Below are 20,759 nucleotides of genomic sequence, written 5' to 3'. Positions count from 1 at the left end.
TATTTTCAGAAAACTCCACAGATGACTGACTTGTACATTGACTGATGCTGAATGCAGCTTGGATAACTTGAGCACCCTTGATTTGTGGTTTAATGTCTCTTAATGTATAAATGAACTAAGTAATAGTGATGTGAAGGTCACTAGCTGTAGCAAAGGATTGCCTTAATATGAGAAATAGTTTATTAAAGGCACTGTGTATTTTCAGGCTGTACTGAAATCAATAGTGTGTTTAATCTTTGGAAGGTGCTCACTGGGTTCATTCCTGGGGAATAGATGGCCAGTTACTGTTCCATTCACTGGTAAATTCCAGAGTTAAAAATAACTTCTATAAGATTTCCCTTTTCTTAATTATTGTTTTCTGCAACAGGCTATATTTCTCACTACCCTTCTGCCTTAGAATAAATATTCAAGAGACAGACAAGTTTAGCACATTAATATTTAAACTCTTACTGGGAAAATACACCATCACAATAGCTTGTAATGTAGTATTATGTACCATTTATATCTAACTAGATAACATTGTTTAGCTTAAATTAATTCTGTTGGCTTAATTAATGCTATTACTTTAATCCATCTAGGAAGGCAAAAACAACAAGGAAAGCGTGATGGTATCAGTTTGGACAACAGATACAATATCAATTCCAGCTTCCCACAAAATTCCCTGTTGTACAAATGATGCAGAGATTGTCTCAGCCTCTGTTGGGACTAATGCCAATGTTTTTAACTGTGCTTCCATTGGAAATGAGGTTTGTTTAGCCTGTTTTGTTTGGGTCACCCCTTGCAGCCCTGAACAAATGTGCTCTAATGGCAGGTTTGGATGTGAAAGTCAGCACGAGCATTTGTCTTCATGTCTGCCATGGAAGTTGCTAAATTATCTGGATCTCTCAGAGTCAATACAAATTAAAAATACGCACAAGGTTTCTAAGAGAGTGATTGCTATTCTAGCAAGTTCATTAGCCTTCTGAGGAATGCTGTTGGCAGGCTTTGTTTAGCAGAAGTCCAAAACAAAGTAAACAAAAAATGTCACAAAATGAATTGCAAATCAATTGGCAATATAAATGTGAGAAATAGGATGTAGATGAAGAATAATTTAGGGAAATGTATATTGTTCCTCCAGGAACCTTAACTGCACGAATGGGAACAATGCTAAAGATTACAGCAGAGAATGGGGAATAACTTGATTAAACAAATATGGGCAATCCAGTTTTTCCAAATATACTGGCAAAACCAGACTCCAGGCACTATTTACTTTGTGGGGAAAAAAAAAAAAGTTCTTCAGTGAGGCCTTTTTTTCCTTTTTTTTTTTTTCCCCAATATATCTGCTTCTATTCACATCAGACAATTTGATTGGATTTGTGACATTTTCAGTATTTTCACAGTGAATAATTCTTGCCCTGCAAATGCTTGGTGCAAAGAAAAGAAAAATGAAGGACAGGGAGGATGGAACTGGGTGATCTTTAAGGTCCCTTCCAACCTGAACCATTCTGTGAGTCCATGATTCTATTTCCATAGTGTTTTCAGTCTGTACTCTGAAAAAAATGCTGAAAATGAATATATGAGAATAAGCTGAAGACCAAAAATTAAGTTTAAAGGAGGAAATCAGTGTCCTAAAGTGGATAAGAAGCAATTACCTTGCCTTCTTTTCCCCAGTTAAGTTCAGGTGCAGTCACCTAGAGCATCCCTTGTCAGCTGCTGCTGAAGGGGAGGGAAGAGGCTGCTCCTCTCCAATTTAATCCATGTTTCTTTGAGAAATTTTACATGTCACTGCTACTGTATTGTTCCCATTATTCGAAGATTCATAACAGAAACAGAGCAAAGCCTGATTTTTAGCTCCCATAGCAAAATGCAGCTGTAAATGCAGCAGGGAGGAGAGAAGGTTGCAGGTGACACAGGCAAGGCTGATGGGCTCAGTGCCTCTTCTTCACTGCTCACAGAAAGGTTAAATGTGACAAAAGGTTTGACATGATCAGAATTAGCAAGGGAACACAAATGTAAGGGAGAATAGGGAAGGAACTGAGTATGTAGATTCAGAAAATTCTGATTTAAGGCCTGTTTACAAGGTTAAATGGCTGGGCAATAACTGGGATTTGCATTTATGGCATGCTGTCTGCTGAGTATTAACTCCCCATATGGAACATCTCAGCAAACAAGAGGGTCTTTACATGAAGCAGCTTTTCCAGGTCAAGAGATCCTCAGAGTTACCCCAGCATATTTAAAGATGCAGTTTCTAAACCAGCAGTGATTTGCTTTGAGAACTCCCAAAGGGTATAAATAGTCCCAATAGGCACAGTACATGTCTTTAGATGAGAAAAAAAGCAAGGGAATGACAGCCAAAGATTCAGACTAAGTTGGTATCTGGGGAGATGCTAACATAAATTTTTAAACAATCAATTTATAAGCTCCTCAAGCTTAGTGAGGGAGGAAGTTACTCTGCCCACAAGAACAGATGTTTTTCACTTTTGGGAGACTTCTGATATGACTCAGACAGTCATAACAGTAAGTATGATTCATAATAAATCAGTAAGGAGCAAGGCCTGCTTGAGAAAACATTATCAAGGAATAATTTTATCCATAGTCTGTAGGTCCTGATTTTTCTCCTATTCACCATTTCCTTAATGTCTCAGGCAATGGGATGTCACATTTTTGAACCCTGTCACACTCAGAGGCAGTGCAAGCAGGCTTAAAGTTAAAAATCTCTTTGATAAATGGGTGAAAGATCTTGAAATCCATAAGAAAAAATTAAACAAAGAGGATAAAGTTGGTGCTTTCAGAGGAAAAGTCAACTGCAACCATGTCAAATGGGAAGGGAAGTGATAAGGTGTCAGGACTGTGGCAGAAAAATGTAAATCTGATTGTTTAAATGTGTTAATCAGAGACAGGAGCCATTGGGGAGGCAGCTGCTGGGGGCTGGACTCAGCCACAGCACACCAGGAAGGACATGGGGAAACAGGAGTTTGGACAGAGAACAGGGGTTGCAGCTTGGTTGCTCTGGCTGAATAAAATGGGATAAAATCAGGCAGCAGAGGCTTGAGTTTCCTTCAGACATGGAAATGCTGCCACTGAGAGACCTGAGCTCACTTTTGCCTGTTCTCACCAAGGTGGCACCAGCAGTATCAATTTTACTCACAGCAGATTTTATGTTCAGTGTTAGGAAAGTCAAAACTGTGCTCTAATAATGTAGCTAAATACTTGAACAATGACTGTGACAAACTGTGAGGTTTCCATGACTGACAGACTTGGAGAAGTTGATTAAAGCTTATACAGATTGTTCATTGCACCCAATCCAGTCAGATAAATGAACTTTTGGGAGGCTCATCATCCCAAGTTTTCTACAGAAATGTGGGGATGGGTACAGTTTATTATAACCCATGCTAGTAAGTTAGCTTTTCATTTTCACATCTCTCATAGTTTTTACTTTTTGGAGGAGTAGCTCATTTGCTTTCATATAACATAAGCCATGTAATTTATATTAGACACCATGAAATCCATAATTTTAATTACTAACTGAATTTAGCTTTCAGCAAGGCTCACAGATTGAAGGAAACCCGTTAAGACCCTTTTATTCAGAACATTTCCTTCTTCACATCAAAGCAATACATGTCTGTATCAGAGCAGCCAATCAGGATTTCTGCAGAATAAGCTCTGAAACTGAAGAGTGCTTCAAACAGTCTTAAAAACGGTGAGAATTGTGAGATCATTGCTAGAGAGACACGTGTGTTTGCATGTGTCACTGGTGACTTGGCATTTTGGACATACATAGTTTGCAAAGTCTTTTTCTACTTTCTTTTTCCATCAGGACTGATTTAGAGTGTACTAGTTTATTCATGTGGAAAAGGTAGCTTGAATTTTTTCTTTTGTGTATTATTATTTAATATTTTCTTCTATGTTTAACAGACTTTCACTTCGTTTGTGAAATGGCAAATATCATACTTTGCACAGTCACAACTAGAATAATTCTTTAAAGCAGTCATGCTGATCTTGGTCTGATGGATCCAAAAGGTCAACACTTGACCTAACAAGGGAAGTCTCCTGAATGGAAGCACCTGCAGAGAATAATTCCAGTTTATCTTGGAATATCCCCACTTTCATTTAGACTTCTTCTGGTAATTATTTGAGAAAATGTGCACCTTACTCTCCTAGGCTATGGCCAACCTGTTAAATAGTTTTTTTTATGTATAGAAAATTACATCACTTACTCATCTTATCTACATCAGATGATATCAGTATTGATGTAGGGGCTGTATTTTAGTAGGAGAATGTACTTGTTAAAAAAATCTATACAGAATTTTAATAGTGATATTAAATTCTAATTATCATTAACAAAATTAAGTGACTCTTTGACTAGAGTTTCATGCTTTCTCTTAATATTTTATGTAATTGAAATGAAAATTCATTGATTTTTGCCCCTGGCCTTCCAGTGCAGGTAAATGATGGGGCAGCCTCCTGTTTTGAGAGCTGGAGATTGACCAGCCAGGACATCTGACAGGAATTGTGTTTGTAGTTTGGGAAATGACTGTAGCTGAAAAAACCCCACTGCTGTGATGGCCAGGTCAGGCCCAGCTGCCAATGTGCAATAGCCTTGCAAACCATTCTGGTAGTCAGACATGTCTGAGTGAGGGTAAGGCATAAAAAAGGGAGAACAAGTTACCTAGAACTTGGATACCGGCCTAGTTTACAGCTGAGCAGTCATTCAACTTCCTTTCAAATGTTCTATGACCTTATTTACATCTTCCACAGGGTTAACAAGGCTTTATTCATTTACCTGTAAACTATTTCAGTTACATCTGGTTATTTTTGTTGTTACCACAAGGATCAGTGGCTTTGGGCCATACCTTCTCCTCACATGCTGAGCCAGCATGGCCACTTGGGCAAGCACAGACATTTGGTCTGATGCATCTGCTCCCAAATTGACAGTTTTGCTCACAAAGTGCCACTAATGAGACACAAAATTCTTTAGAAATGCACTTATTCTAAGTCTCGTAATCAGGATGTGAATATTTGAAAATATTGAAAATTAAAAATGGTTTGTCACAGGCTTCTCATGCCTCTGGGTCTCTTATGTTTACAATTTTTAGTTTTTCCTTTTGTTCCCATTGATGTGGGAAAGAGAAGACTGACAAAGTAATGACCTTGGCTCAGCTGGAAATGGATCAGTACAAGGCCTAATTTTGAAAGCCAGGATACATTCTGGGCATTGATGGTTGGGCAAGATTTGTGCCAAAATTGATTTTTCTTTTGTTCCAATTAAAATAAATAACAGCTGTTGAAAGAGCTGACCTCGAGCCGAGATGAAAGAATATGTTAAATATGTCCTCCCAAAGGTGATTTTATCACAATAAATAAATAAATGGAAGAATTTGGTGAACTTCACATCTCTGGACAACAAAAAAGAACATGTGATTTCATGATCATAGAGAATTAGTGATTAACTACTTATCCCAAGGGAAAAAAAAAAACAAAAAACCCAGAGTAATGTTTTACCTAGAGCACCACTGCATTTATAAAGGCCCATCAATTTGGAGATATTCTGTTAATAAAAGAATCAGTGTTCTATTATTTTTTAAGAGAGAAAAAAGCTATTAGTCAAATTTCAGCTGGTTTTTCATCCTCATTAGCAACTTCCATTGTTATGACATTGTTTTGGCATAGAGGAAAAAGAACAGCCAATTCAGAGGGCACCAGTTCAAGAAGAACACTCATCACAGTATTTTAATTAGACCTCATGAGCTAAATCATCTATAAATATTGCCAGAATATTGTATCCTAGTTTCAGGCAGTCAAGCTAAATGCCTTAAAAACTGGTCAGATGTGACTCAACAAGTGGTTTCTTACATTTTCTTGTGTGCCAGAGGAGTACAGGAATCTGCCAACCATGCCCATTAAGACAGAGCTGAAAATAAAGTAGACACTGTCTGTGACCAATCTCCTTCATGATGGAGTAGGATGTTCCATCAGATTTAAATGCATTTGCTGCACTCCCAAGAGAATTTTTCTTTTTCCTACAGAGGATCAACTTAAAAAAATTAAGGGGCTGAAGGATCAAATTCCACAATTTCAGTTTGTTGCACTTAGGTTCTGATTCTGACACGGATTTAGGTTCGTGCAAAGTCTTTGTGTTGAGATCTGAAGTCTCAGAGATAGACCAGGGCAAACTTCTTTAGGAAACACATTGTGGGATCCCAAAGCATCCAAAAGTGATTCTCAGAATTATAATAATTGTTATAATGACCATGGCATCATGGAATGACCTGGACTTTGTATTGGGTTTGCTCTGTCAGGTTCTTATGCCAGTGAGGAGGCTGAGGTTTCGACAGAGTGAGGAATATTAAAATCTAAATATCTCTGACAAACTTCACAGCTATGGGGGAGAGAAGCAAAGAACCAGGCTTGCTGCCACTCTACACATCTTAAAGAGGAGAGCTGGAACCAGCTTGGCAAAAGAGTGTTTTTATGATCAGGTAGTGAGAGCTCATGCTGTGTCAAAAGCACTGCCCCAGAGCATGTCCAGAATAAGAACACTCACAGACCTGCATGTGCTGGTGACATCCAGGTGCTCCCTTGGGAGAAGCCAGCTGTGCCAGTGGCTCTGTGCTGTAGGATCCACTGACCTGGGGCTAGCAACTTGCCTTCCTGGTCTAGGAGCTTGTTGATCTATTCCTGCCTCTTTGAAAAGGCAAAAGTGCTGTTTTCTTGAAACTAATTTAAAACTCGGTTTTGTTGGGTGTCTGTTGCAAAAATCTCCTTAAGACACACAATAGTGAACTGCAAAGCTCAGAATTTCTCCTTTTTCTGAGAGGGCAGGGGAAATTCTGGGTGTGGAGGGGGCAGAAGAGGAATGAAATCACACTCATGCTAGAACAGGGAGCTTATCATCTCTGGAGTGCTACTCCAGCTCCTCCAGGAACCTTGAAAGGACAGAATTACAGCTGGAAAATTAGAGTTTGGCTCACTGGAACAGAACCATTTCCCAACAGGGATTGCATTGTCAGCAGAAAAGGCTCCTGTTGCCCCAGCAAGTTTTGTTCCACTGCATGGTAAGAAGGAAGAGAGAGACCTGTGTGTGATAATATTATTAGAGGAAGAATTGTGTATATTTCTATTATTTGTTTGATGTGAATATGGGCTGGAGAAAAATGGAAGCTGGTTTTCCTTTCATCTTGGTAGCAGATAAAATAATGCAAAGAGAAGTGGATTTTCTGCAGATCCCTATAGCATCTGGGAGTGTTCTGGTACACCTGGGCGTTAGATGAGGTACTAGGATTTTGTTTCCTGCCTGTGGTTGCCCTCATTCTCAGTGTGTGAAAATAAATTTTAAAAAGGGAAAACATTTCCTCCTTTCTTCATCCTTTTCTTCCTCCTGTTCACCCCCCAGCTTCTTTCTGTAGCGCTCAGAAAAACAAGAGCTCAGTTAGGAGAAAAGTTAAAAACATTTTGGAGGAAAATTGGAATTGACATCACAGAGGATAATAACAGAGCTGAAGTTCAAATGAATATTTCATAAATGTATTTACAAGGGATGCTAAGCCACTAAACACTGAAAATGACACCAGCTATGTATGCATTATCCTGTACAGATTCAGCAAAGTCATTTAACAAGCTAGGCTTATGTTAAAATTATAATCAATAAATGCCAATTACAGAAAGAGTTTTATCCCTGCACGTTAAAAGAACAGAGCTGTAATTTGCATGCGAATGGCATTCTTTTCAAAATTATTTGCTTTTTTTAAGGTTTGGAAGGGTTACAGAGGAAAGCTTGAGGAAATCCTGCCTAGGATGCTGTTCAAGGCAGAGAGAATGGGAAGAATATTGAGGAAATTATAAGGCCATAAGCTTGACACTTATAACATGCAAATAAAGAGAAGTTATTCTGAAGGGCAATGAGGAGCCAGTATGGGTTCAATAATATTAGAACAGAAGACAGCAGCATGAATATTAATGATGAACATCCTTCAGAACTATAACCTTCTTATACTTTATAATTAATTGTTAGAATTGTACCTTGATCCTGCATTCAGAGCCTTGAACAGCAGACCTGTACCCCTGGCCAGAAGCCTTCTGACTTTACTGAGCTGAGTTTTGGGTGTATCTGTCAGGGTGATCAGGTTCTGCTGCCAGATGCTCATTTCTTTGGCCCAATGTTTCTTTCTGAGCCAAGAAAAAGAGAGATGTGAGTTACCAGCATGGGAGGCAAGGGGAAGCCACAGGCATGGAGCTTTAAACTGGTGTCTAATATGGAATAGGAATGAAATCACTGATGGGAAAACATGGTCACCCTGGCACACTGTTTCTTTCTTTTCAGAAAGGCAAGTTTTTGGATATTTTTGCAGCCATGGAAGCTAAAAACAGAGTCAGACAAAAAAGCTTCTAATGGAAGAACCCTTCTCTATAAAGCTGCACTTTTCTATAGTTGAGACACATTGAATATTTCAAATTACCTTTTTTAACCTGTTCTTCCAAAAGGTTATTTCCCTACATTTGCAGCACAGTCTGGAAATTGACCATTATTCCTTAAACCATGCCCCTCAAAGTCACAGGTATTTATCAAGGATAATGTGTGTATTCCCCCATACACCTTATTTGTTGGGACAAATGACCTATTTTATCGATTCTCTTTCAGGAGCCATTCTGTTCAGTTACAGATGAGTGGGGAAGAAAACTACTCTTTTGACTGACCTCTTTATTTACAGTCTGATAAAGGAGGACTATTGTGTTTTATCCATTATCAATGCCTACTGAAAGTCTCTTTTGCTCTTGCCAAGTTCTCCAGTTGCAGCCAGGGACCTGTGAAACTGTAAATAAACTTTCCTGCACAGATGTCTCTGGAATGTCATTGTGAGTTTGACTGATTTTAGCATTAAGAAATCATAATTCACTGCATGACATGGACATGCAATTTCATTGTGCATCATTGCAAAAGAAGCAGAGGTTTTGCCTGTGTGATTACATCTCCAAAATGTAGCAGAGCTGCTCCAAATTAGTTATAAGCTCCTTGTTACCTCTGATATTACAGTCCATTTTAGCTCTCTGAGGCATTTTCAAAGTATTTTAGACATAAAATTGTTCTGCCTTAAACATTGCCAATTGTTATTAAAGTAGAATGGAAAATCTGCTCTAGGATATGCCAGTGGGTTTGTCTGCTGAAGGGTTGAAGCCTTTTGGGTTATCACTTGTAGTAGAGATCTGTCTTTGTCCCTGGTGAAAGGTGACAAGAAAATCTGAGACATCAGTATTTGAGGTTGTAAATAGTTCAATTATTAGAGACATAAAAGTAGAGAATCTTTTGCCTTTTTTGTTTTAGTAGAAGGCTGAAGAAGGAAAGTGTTTAGAGAGGAATTATTGCGGCAGCTGCTGCCTCCAAACATCTTCTTGAATGGTCCATGTGGGCTCAGGCCTTTGTGAGTTAGAAACTGAACAGATGGAGGTGATCTGGGACTCTTATGAAAGATAAATCAAAAAGTGGATGTCCAAGATGATTCCTTAGTATTTGGCCATTGTCCCTTTCATTGGCTTAAGGACCTGCTCGGGCTATCTCAGCTACCCTGTTCCATCTGGGAAATGTCCAGAAAATAGTCATGGAAGTGTCTGTGTATCCTGTGGTTCAGTCACCCTCCTCAATGTGCTAGGAAGTCAGGGAGGAAAAAATGAGGTTCAGGGTGTAGATGAAACCTTGTCTGCATTTCCATCACCACCACCCTGATAAGGGCAGTCAAGTGAATTCACAGGCTGAAAACAAAGAGTGAAGCTGGGATTATCTAATCATCTCCTACCCCTGAAAAAGCCCCTGAGAAAAAATCCTGTCCTAATGGATTCTGGGTTACAGAGTGATTGTTGAAAACATCTATCCTCTGAATTGTTACTTGTAGAGTGAGATGGAATATTTGCATTATGAAATGGAAGCTATTGAGATTAACAAAATGCAAATGAGATTAATCATTTAAAAACTCAGAATTAACAGTATGAAACAAAATATTCAAATACAGTATAAAAACCTGTAGTTTTGATTTAATTTGAAATTATAGAATAAATAGATATAAAAATAAAATAATATTTTCATATAATGTAGCAGCTACTACTTTTTTATCTTACAATGTGAACCTTTTGCTCTGTTGTTGAGTTTAGTAGCCAAAGTCTGTATTTAAAGTGATGCAAATCTAGGTTGAATCCAGCCTTGCTGATGCCACAGTGGAACACAGAATTTGGGAATACACATCCGAGCAAGACAGGGGTGCTGAGCTCAGGGAAACCTCAGGAGCTTAAATGTGACAAAGCAGTTTTGCACAGGGGAGTGGGGTGATGATCCAAAGAGCTCTTTGCCAGAAGCTGACGGGTTCTGGCAGAGCCTGTGGGTTTGGCCCACGGTCCCTGTGCTGCTGGGAGATGGGACAGAGGCCAAAGCAGTACAAGAGCAACAAAAGCAGCGACCAGGGCTTGGTTTCAGCCCTCTGTGCTGCTGCAGCCTCTGCCAGAGCTGGGGAGGAGGTGAGCAAGGGAGGCAATCGGGAGCCTTCTCCTGTTTAGACAGATAAATACATTTGTTCCATTGAGTCCAGGGTTGGAGGGAATAGCCTCCCATTAAAACAGGAAACATGACTTACTTTCAGGGTTACACTTCCATACCTAACATCTGTGAGGATGAAGGTTTTCCTGTTCCCCTGCTTCGCCCCTGCCTCGCTGTGAATACCCTGGAGCAGCATTGTAAGACCTCACCATCTGCTCTCTGACAAAAGTCTTCTCTCCTTCTCTTTAAAAAAGCAGAGATTTGGGGTTGCTGTGGGACCTGGGAGTTTCAGCCAGACCCTTTTGGACAAAAAAAAAAAAAAAAAAAAAAAGATTTAACCTCCCATTAAGGGAAGAAGCAGTAAAATCAGAATGACTAGCAGATGAAGGGATTTGGAGCAAAGTTTCAAAGGTTAGATAAATCTATAAAAAATTACCTGGCTTGTGTGCCTGCACAGGACAGCAGAAATTGCTAATGCTAGTCCTACTTGCCTTTCACAGGAGCAAGCACGAGCTGTTTGTTTATTTTATAAACTGAGTCAAGAATATCCCATCAATAACTTTAAACATTCCCATGTTTGAACTAGAAGACAGCTGGCACAAAGAAACAATTACACAGCCATTGGGAGTTAGCTGACAGAAGATTTCCATAAGTAATTATGCTCTGTGAGTGTGAGGGAAAGGGAGATAAAGGAGATAATGCCCTTTACAGGGGAAAATGCCTTGATATTTTCCTCATGCCCTTTTGCTGTTAAGCTAATGGCAGCCACAAACTGAAGTGACCCTGGATGTAATTGGCAAGAACAGATCTCTTCCCATTCTTGGTCTTCCAATCCCCCCAAATGCAAATACTTCCACCTTGGTCAGTCTGAACAAGCAGAATTTACAGGGTCAGGCTCTAAGGTTGGCAGACACACAGAATTTCTGTGCTTAATGCCACTTGGGTATAGAGAATGGTACTCAATTTCCTATTCTCCTTGACCTCTCCTTTTTACCTTGTATTTCAAAATATTTAATTAAAAAAGTACTTATTTTGTCTGTCAGGTTGATGTCAGCATCCATGTGAGAAAAAAAGATGAGTCAGGCCTCTTATGTTGAGTCTAGAAATGTCTTTGAAAGAACCAGTTTTACTGGCAGCATAGAACAGTTCTGACAGATAAGAGGAAGAATTTAGGTGCTAATCATGTTGGGGCTGACTTTTACACATAATAGAATCATGGAATCTTTTAGGTTGGAAAAGACCTTTAAGATGACTGAGTTCAGGCACAAACCTGACAATATACACACAGGAGAGAATGCACTGTGTAAAAACCTGAGGTGGTTAGAAAGCTGCAGGAATCAGGAGCACTCACGGGTCTGGCACAGCGTTCCCACCCATCCTCCGGAGCACTGGCAGATGTTGGGAGCCACACACTCCCCTCCATGGAGACACCTCTGCAGGCAAACAGCTGGGCAGGGGACACAAAACAAGTGAGAGGATGGACAGGTGACAACAAACAAGTGAGAGGGTGGATGTATCTGTGCTCAAGAGCAGGCTGGGAGGTGACCTGCTGGGCTTTATTCCATGTGGCTGACTTCCAAAGGAATGGGTGTGCTCTGTTCATCACATCATCAGTATGATGATCAGCATCCTTTGATATTTTCTTCTTAAGAAATTTATCTCTGATAACTGTCTACTGGGACACTTGGCATTTCTAATGCTTAGCTCATCATCAGCTAGGAATAATCTCTCTATGATACATATTCCATGTAAAAACCAAATATTTTCAAAGAAAAGTTTGATATGTTTATTGCATATATATTTTGTTCAGAGATCCTGAAAGAGTGAGTGCATGATCTGGTGTATATGTATGAGAGACACTTCCTTCCTTCAGCATATCCGAATAAATTATTAATATTATAAATTCAAGCCACTGGTTCTGAAATCATATTTACTAGCAGGACCCAAAGGGTAAAAAGCCAATATTTTAATCTGGTTTACATACAGTATGTCATCTTGATTATAAATTTATTCAGTCTATCTGTCAACTTCATGGTAATGAATAGCCATGTATGGAAAAATATTCCTTGAAAATGTTTTAGGGTGAGAGGTTTTTTTTTTAATTACATTTTTATGTAACTGTAGTCAGAGTTACAGAGTAAGAACACGTCATTCTCCAAATTATGCACCGATGACCTTGAGAGTACATCAGTTTGGAAAGCTTTATGGCAGGCTTTAGATAGTTCTGTACTTTGAAATACATGACATTTCTCTGCAGAATATAACAAAATATGTGAAGCTGTTAAAACATAAAATCAATGCTTCAAGTTTAATACTGTAAAAATGAATTTCCATAACAAGATGTATAACAGAGTTGCATGAAGCAGAACCAGGGTTCCCCCACACAGCTTTTTCTCCTCTGCAAGCATCAAGTGTTTACAGCATTTTGTAGCACCTGTACTTAAAACTGTTATTTCTTCAAACTGCTGAAATAGCAAAACAGATTCTGTGCTGGTTTTTAGTATGAGAAGCTTGCAAATTGCTGTTGACTGGGCTAATGAATATAAACTTTGATGGGAGTAGAGGTGCTTACGTTGGCTGCAGTGCTTTCCCCTCCAGCCAGAGGGGCAGTCACAGACATTGGGGTGGACACATCTGCCCCCGTTCATGCACGTGGGCTCACAGACACCTGCAGGAACAGAAAAAGGAAGAACATGGGGGCTGGGAAATGAGGGAAGACTTTAGTGGAGGCTCACTTGCTTCCTTGCAGAAGGTTAGTTGGCTTGTAATTTAAAAAAAAAAAAGAAGCAGAAAAGTGGTTAGGAATTGAGAATCTGGAACACAGAGGCTTGATAGGCCCCAGAAACCCTTATGGGAAATGCTGTGTCATGTGGAAACTCTTTGGCAGAAGCTCTGGTAAGAACTGCCTCACCAGAGCAGAGAGGCTGATAACAAAGATTCTCAGAAAAGCAAGAGGACAGCCAAAGATTGTTAGAGCTTTCACTTCCATATGGGAAAATTTCTCCTTCCTGTTCTCAGATGTTCATTTAGATAAGAAAAGCCTTGATGGATTGTTTTCACACCGTTCTAGGTGTGATTTTACATTAAACCAAGAGAAAATCCCAAAGATCTAGTCTTCCATTGCCCTTTTGAACCATTACTTGTTAAAATACTTACCTTTTTACTCTATTCTTTTGTACAAATAAGATGTGAGAGTTGAGCTGTTCCTTCGAACACAAGAAGCCAGATGTGTTTCTTGTTGACTTCATGAAAAAATTGAATAGCTAGTTTTTGTGTCTTTGATTAAGCTGTACTTATCAACATTGTTTTAGAACATCCAGCATTAAAATCTCACATTTCTTGGATGTCACACATCTGCAATCCCAACCTGCTTTGATGCAGGGAGGTGCCATAGGCAGGTACCCAAATTCCTCCTGTCCTGTCTCTCCTTGCCTGTTAAGGTTAGTGTAGGAAGCACCCATCAGAGGCTGGGTAATTCAGAAACATGGCAGTGCCAGTATGCTGGGAAAGATTTGCATTTTCCATGGAAGGAGGCATTGGATAATTGGGTGGAGTACAAAAAGTTGTGTAACACAGCAAGTGGCTGCACTGGGCTAGGAGAGCCAAGCCAGGAGGAGTTTGGCAGTGAAGGTGTGAGAACAAATTTGTGCCCAAAAGCTCCTGCCATGTCCAAAGCTTTGCAGGCACAGTGGAGCTGGCAGTGACCCCTCCTCACCCGTGGTAATTGGTGTTGCTCCTCCCTGCCTGCAGGGATGGGTGGCTGTGGGACACCCAGCTCCTCCCAGCAGAGCAGGGGACTCAGGGGCTGACAGCTGAAACACAGCAGTGCCTGCATCAGCCCCGAGGCTGTGCTGCCTTTTTGCACATCAGTGAGTGTAGATGCTGCAGCAATCCTGACTGTGGAGCTGTCACTGCATACAGGACTCTGCATGACCACAGTCCCCCCTCAGACCTCTGCTGTAGCAGCTGGAATCCTGATAGAGCCTCAAAATAGGGATGATTGCTAAAAGACAGCATGCAAAAATGCAGCAACTTTTATTTGATGGGAGAATAACCTTTTGTTCCTCTCTCAGGGATGATCAGGCATTTTTAAGTAGGTAGATTTAGGTTCCCTAATTATTCCTGTGATGTAGTGAAATATTGCTTTTGTGGCACTTTGTGTGCTGCTCTCTCCCTCTCAGCCCAGATGCTGCTGCACTGGCAGCTTTTGGAGCTGTATTGCTGCTCTTGCTTGGCTGCTACATTTGCGTTTCATTCTGTGCCAAGCCTCCTGGATCCCTCAGCATCCTGACCTGCCCTTAGGCAGGCCATGATGATAGGGGCTGCTTGGACCCCAGCCCTCAAACTGTCATCCTCCATTTCCTTCTTTCTCCACCTCTCCTGATCCATGCTGTAATCTTGGCCTCTGCTTACTCAGGCTAACAGGGATCTACAGTTCTTGCTGAGCTGTTAAAAAATGCTGCAACCACAGGTTCAAACCTACATGAGTTCAGAAGGTCATGGCCTCCATAACTCTGAAATAATTTAATCTCTTATTTTCCCTCTTCCTTTTTCTCTCCCCTTTGATCTCACACCTCCAATAAGAGATTTTTGATCCACAATCTTGGATCAATTCATATTTCAATTATAAAACAGCTCAGACATTCAGAATTTAGAAAAGATGAGCCCAAACCATAAAGTTTGCTTCTAGATTTAAAATCACTTTGTGCTTTTTTATGTTCATGGACCATAATGTCCCCAGCACTAACCTGCTCTCCTAAAATCAGTTGAAAATCTATAGATTTCATTTTGAGATAGTCTGAAACTTGGACAATATCTTCCCACCACTTCACTTGATTTTACTTGAAAGTAAAATCAAGAAAAGGTAATGAGGACAGTGGCACTTGTTCATATGGATTTTTCACCTTTTCTTCTTTCTTTTGTTGCTTACATTTTCTGTATATTTTTAACCTTACACTAACAATCTCATTCCTGTTTTTTGGTTGTTTTTTTTTTCTTTGTACTGACAGCAGACTCAGCTGCAGGGAGTCAAATTAGTAATTCAGCAATGGTTTCAGCAACAGGTGAGGTCCAGTCTCCATCTGAATAAACCACAAAAGTTCAAACTGACTTTCAGCTTTCCGTTTCTCCCTTTTTTTTTTTTGTTCAGTTGCCTTACAAATGACCAAGTAGCTACGAAAATATAGCATGAACTGCCTTTATGACTTATGGCATCTCTGACTTCAGTGATAAATCCAAAGGAGTTCAGTTCAGAGTGAACTAAGGGTTCAAGTCAGTAGCAAACCTGTTCTGAACTGGAGGAGCACTTCTGCCTCCCTGCCCTCTGGGGAAGAAATTCTCTTTTTGCCAAGGAATTCACAAGCACCTTTAGGTAAATGAATGCAGTGTTATCTCTCCCCTTTTCCTTCCTGACATCTCCACCTTGTTCCCCCTTTCTTTGACTTTCTTAAATACAACTCCATCTCAATACCCATCAGGCAGACTTCAACATTTGTTAATGATAACTAGTTTGGATCCTTTCTAGTCCCACTCCTTGGCCTCTGTGGAGGAGTTCCAATTTCAAAATAGCAAACAAAAATGCTAGAGCGTCTCACAGGAAAACTAAATAAATTATCAGACACTAGGAGAGCAAATCAAATTATTGCAATCCTCCCAGGTACTGGCATGACTTTGAAAAGACTAACTTTTTTTTTTTGGTTTTTTTTTTTTTTTGGTTTTTTTCCTCCTCTCAAGAAAGCCTTGGCATCTTGACCCAGAGACTGGAGAGTTGGATAAGTTTTCCATCTCTGTTGGGGACTTGTCCTAATGCCATGGGTATAAACACATTTGTGTCTTCCCTTTGTTGCAGTTAGGCAGGGTATGTCACTGGGAGTAGGGGGAGTCCTGTGCTGCCCACAGGGTGCAAGCTTGCTGGCAGTCAGTGAGTATCACCAAAGCCTTCATCAATCCCCTGCTGCCTGTGCTGACATTTCCCTGCTCCTCAGCAAGAACCAGAGCACAGAATTTCATACACAGTGCTGTTTCTCAAGCCTGTAATGTGCCACCATTCTGTAAGGGCCACCATTTACAGCTCAGAACCACTGCCATGATCTTCTGCTTGCCTGAACTGGTGGGTTAGATAAGGTAAGCCATGCTGAAGGTGATGATGATGCAGGGGGAAGGAGCAGTGTGCTTCTGTGTTGCATTTCAGAGGAGGGGTGGTTTGATAAGGTAACAAGCAGCTGCAGGTGTTAAGATAAAACTCAGGTGTTGCACAGAGCATCACATAAAACAGGCACACTCCTCACACTGAAAGGCATTCACAGCTTGCTGAGTTTTTAATGCAGTAGTTATTTCTCTTTGATGGCTTTAATGCATTTTGACCTTACAATCACCTAAAATTTCCTGTGACCCTTTTCATGGCTTATCCCCTCTAGGCTCACTTGACCCAGCGAAGTGCTTTTTGAAACTCTTTTATCAACCTCCATGAAGCTCCATACCAAACTCTTCAGCCCTAAAATCTCTTAAGGTATTCAGACCTCCTGCTTTGTCAGCCAAAGAGAGGAATTTGCCTGCAAAATAAATATTTCTGCGGACTACTAAAACCCCCCAACACCTGAAACGTTGTGTTTGAAGTGAAGCCTGTTCTCCTGGTGTGAGTCGCACCAGCCATGGACACCCACAATTTCAGTGACTTCTGCTGCTTGCTTTTGCTCCCATTGATCTGCAGCAACATTCCTACTAAAATATAAACAGTATTATGCAAATTATGTGTTATGTAAAACCAGATGGGACCGGGGGCAAAGTTAAGCACTGGACATGCTTTGCTGGATGAAGGGTCACACTATTAACCAGCAGGATCTGCTGGCCAGATACAGAGAGTACAAACAGCCAGACATGTCCTCCAGACCTCCACTGCTTCTGGGGATTATCAAAAACTTTCCTGCTTTAACCTAAGCCACCTTTAGACAAAAGGACCTCATTACACCTTTTCTCACTAGGAGGAGATAATAAGTAGTGAAAAGCTTTTAATTTTGTTGAAATAAGGCATATCACCACCCTCCTAAGGTCAAAAGAAAAAGAGGTGGAATATTACACCATGGCCTGGAAATCTTAGAAGAAAGAGACCTTCTGCAATGTTTCAGGAACTGAAACATCCTTGTCCTCTCTGGCCATGAGACTGCAGAGACTATTTCTTTCTGAATCAAAATTACCTGTCATCAGGTATCCTGAGCCAAGGCTCTGATGAGGAGACAGTGAATCAGCCTGCAGTACTGACTAGAAGATGTAGTTTTCAAAATAGCTTTTCTTTCAGTTTCTGTCTCTCTCACTCTCTATTTTAATTTTTGTTTTATTTGTGTGTGTGTGTGTGTTTGGTTTCGTTTCTTTTTCTCCTGTGCAAACTGAGTAAATTGACCTGCTTCTAGGTGCATCCTGCCTTTGGATGGAAGAGAGAAAATAGCCTCAAGCAGTAACATCTGTGTGGGCCAGCTAAGGCAATGCATCAGGCTGTATCTTGCTGACAAAGAGCACAGAAATGCAGCCAAAAGAACACCTACTGGTAGATACTTCAACTTATCCCTTAAGTCACCAGCCCTGTGCTGACATTTCTGGGTGATTCATGGTCACTGCTTTTATTTCTGGCTGGTGTTGGTTTTGAACTGATGACTTCTCTGTGGGTCCAATGCATATTTTAATTTGTTCTATTGCTGTTCCGTGGAGCAGGGAGCTTGATCACTCTCAGGTTTGTTTTTTTCTACGGGTACATGTTGTTTTAATGTTTGTTTCCTCCTTGCTGCTTAGTGGTTACCTTGATTTGGTGTGACATCCTCAAAAGCAAAGAGCTGTAGCTGGGGAGATACAACCCAGTATGGACACAGAGCATGGGAGAGATTTAAAAATATCACTGACTGCTCTTGTCAGGAAAATGCAGCTGGCAGAAGTCGAGCTGTGGACAAAAATGAAGCCAGTAAATGTGAAAGAAGTGGATTTTGTGTTAAAGCCTGCACTGCTAGCCCTTTCAAGTGTTTGTAGGTTAAAAATATCACCTATTGAGAAAACAAAATTAAAGTGGAGGAGCTCTGTGCCAGGAATGGCCCGATCATGATACTGTAGGGATGTTGCTGATCCTTTTCACAGGACACAAACTGGAAGGTCAGGCCAGCAGTTTCACCAAATAGCACAGTTCAGTTGATCCACTGGAGGAAGGTTCTCCATCTCTCTAGGTGCATTCTGCACCCAAGCAGCACTGCTCAGATGAAACATTATCCTGACTGCAGAAAGAGAACAACTCTTAGGATTCTTCTGGGCTCCAGATAAAGATTTGATCTTGCTGAGTGATTTTAAATCCTTAAAAAAAAAAAAAAGATAGAAAAAAAATCCCCAAATGAGTGTGTTCTGGTCAAAAAAAAAGATGTTTCTAACAAAGGACACCATTGTTTGGATTCTACTGGCAGAAGCTAGTGGAGGTAGAAAAATGTCATTCACCCTTTAGAGGGTATAACTGATGCTCAACAGATCATTAGTGAGATGGATGTACCAATATATCTGCTGCTGTGAAGGTCCCAAATGCACACAGCTCTGAAAAACACCTTATGGATTCGGGACACCAGCAATTTCTAGTCCCCTTTTTTCTGCTTCCAAGGGCAGTGAGGAAATAGCTTTGCCCATGCTGAGTTTTAGGCACATATGTTTTCCCACAGCTTGGTTTTATCTGAAATTCCTCATCTGCGTTGATTTGGGTTGGTAAATAAAGAAATAACTTTCTCTGCAAGCTCTATCCAAGTAACCTCAGATGTGTGATCCACTAAATGCCAGTAATTATAGCCACAGATTAAATTTTAGGGAGGAAGAATACTTGTCATGTAATAAAATTCCAAATTTTGTGCAATGCTCTAAAATTTGGATCCTTATCCATATCAAACTACCAATCATTTTGAGGTTTGCTCGCCCTATTTCTCGCTTCACGTACCTCTGACAGAGATGCAAAGCACTTCTTCAATAAATTACCTTTCTGCATAATAAAAAATAATCTGGTAGAAACCTCTGAGGGATGCAGTGCCGGAGAACAAATTACTACAAGACACAGAGGGAGCTGTAAATGTAATTGTGATGGTTGTGGTGACAGTTTGCATTTCTAATGTATTCACTTTACCAGAGAGCTCCAACAATAAGAGTTAGTTTGCATGACCTAGCACACATTTCAGAAGAAAAAAAATGGTCAGAAAAATTGCAAACCATATAGATAGCAGTGCAATGTCAGTGCTTTGCCTAATTATGTCTGGGTCTTCATTCCGATGTGTACTCTGATATACTTATGAGGCCTTTTAGAGATATTAAAGCAGGAAATAAATCTAATTTAGTTATTAGTTCAGTAAAAATGAGAAAAATAATTACTACTATATGGAAAAACTACTGAGCTGCTAGACTGCACTCCCAGAGTCAGCGTGTGGTGCTCTGCAATCCTGTTTGCTGCCACGTTGCTCTCAGCAGCTGATAACGTTTTCTGTCAGCTAAGGAGGATCCTGATCTCTCCATCTCTACCTCCAAAAGATTCCCTGGCAGTGAGTGGTAGGCAAGACTCCTAAACCTCAGGGAACCAGTGGGGGATTGTCACTGCGATACAAACAGGGGACTCCCCACTCCCCTTGGACTGAAATGTCTCTGTCTTGGTCTCATGATCTTCATTTTGTCCATTGTCTGTCATAGGTGAAACTCTGGACATGCACTAGTACCATGTTGGGATAGCTGTGGAATACCTCAGCATCTTGCAGAATGAAACCACCACAAACAAAATAAGCACGTGTAGGTGCATATTTAGATGTTTGGGGAATATTCTGCCAGGAACTGTGAGATTTTGGAACCATTAGTAAATCCTTTTTCTCATTTATGGACTGGTTTTAGTCTGATTGCAGCACTATTAATTTGAAAAAGACTATAGCTCTGCTTTATTCTCATCTTTGCAACTGTTAGTGTATAATTAATGTGGGGAATTGCAAAGTACACTCTCAGCACAGGTCATATTCCCAACTTGTTAGGGGCTTGAGTTTGGTAAGATTTTCTCTTCATTGCAGAATGCTCCGTGTTTTATTAGGTCAGTGAACCATTCCAGCCTGTATATAAATTGTTCTGCGGAGCTGCTTTCTTGTCATGCCTGAATGAGAAGTGAAAGAGGGCTCATACACACACAGTTTCTCCTCTGTTTGTTGTTTTTGCAGCTCTGTGCTTGAGGATGACCAGCAGTTTAGGCCATTTGGGCACATTCTCCTTGCCCTGAGCAGGC

The 20,759-nt window shown here is 40.4% G+C and overlaps 1 protein-coding gene across 1 annotated transcript in view; it reads right to left on the bottom strand.

Moving 5' to 3' along the window:
- Positions 1-565: 565 nt before the first annotated feature.
- Positions 566-20,759, bottom strand: part of LOC119703311 (von Willebrand factor D and EGF domain-containing protein-like) — a 168,753-nt gene continuing 148,559 nt past the window's right edge. Inside the window, exons 26-29 of the mRNA XM_038142997.1 lie at positions 13,071-13,166; positions 11,850-11,945; positions 4,833-4,933; positions 566-574 (exon numbers count right to left, since the gene is read on the bottom strand). Coding sequence (XP_037998925.1) covers positions 566-574; positions 4,833-4,933; positions 11,850-11,945; positions 13,071-13,166 — 302 coding nt within the window. The remainder of the gene's footprint in view (positions 575-4,832; positions 4,934-11,849; positions 11,946-13,070; positions 13,167-20,759) is intronic.

The sequence above is a fragment of the Motacilla alba genome, chromosome 7 (genome assembly GCF_015832195.1).
Source record: "Motacilla alba alba isolate MOTALB_02 chromosome 7, Motacilla_alba_V1.0_pri, whole genome shotgun sequence".
NCBI classification, from domain to species: domain Eukaryota; kingdom Metazoa; phylum Chordata; class Aves; order Passeriformes; family Motacillidae; genus Motacilla; species Motacilla alba.
The sequence above is the reverse complement of the archived record's forward strand: the minus strand, read 5'-3'. Positions and strand labels throughout refer to the sequence as shown.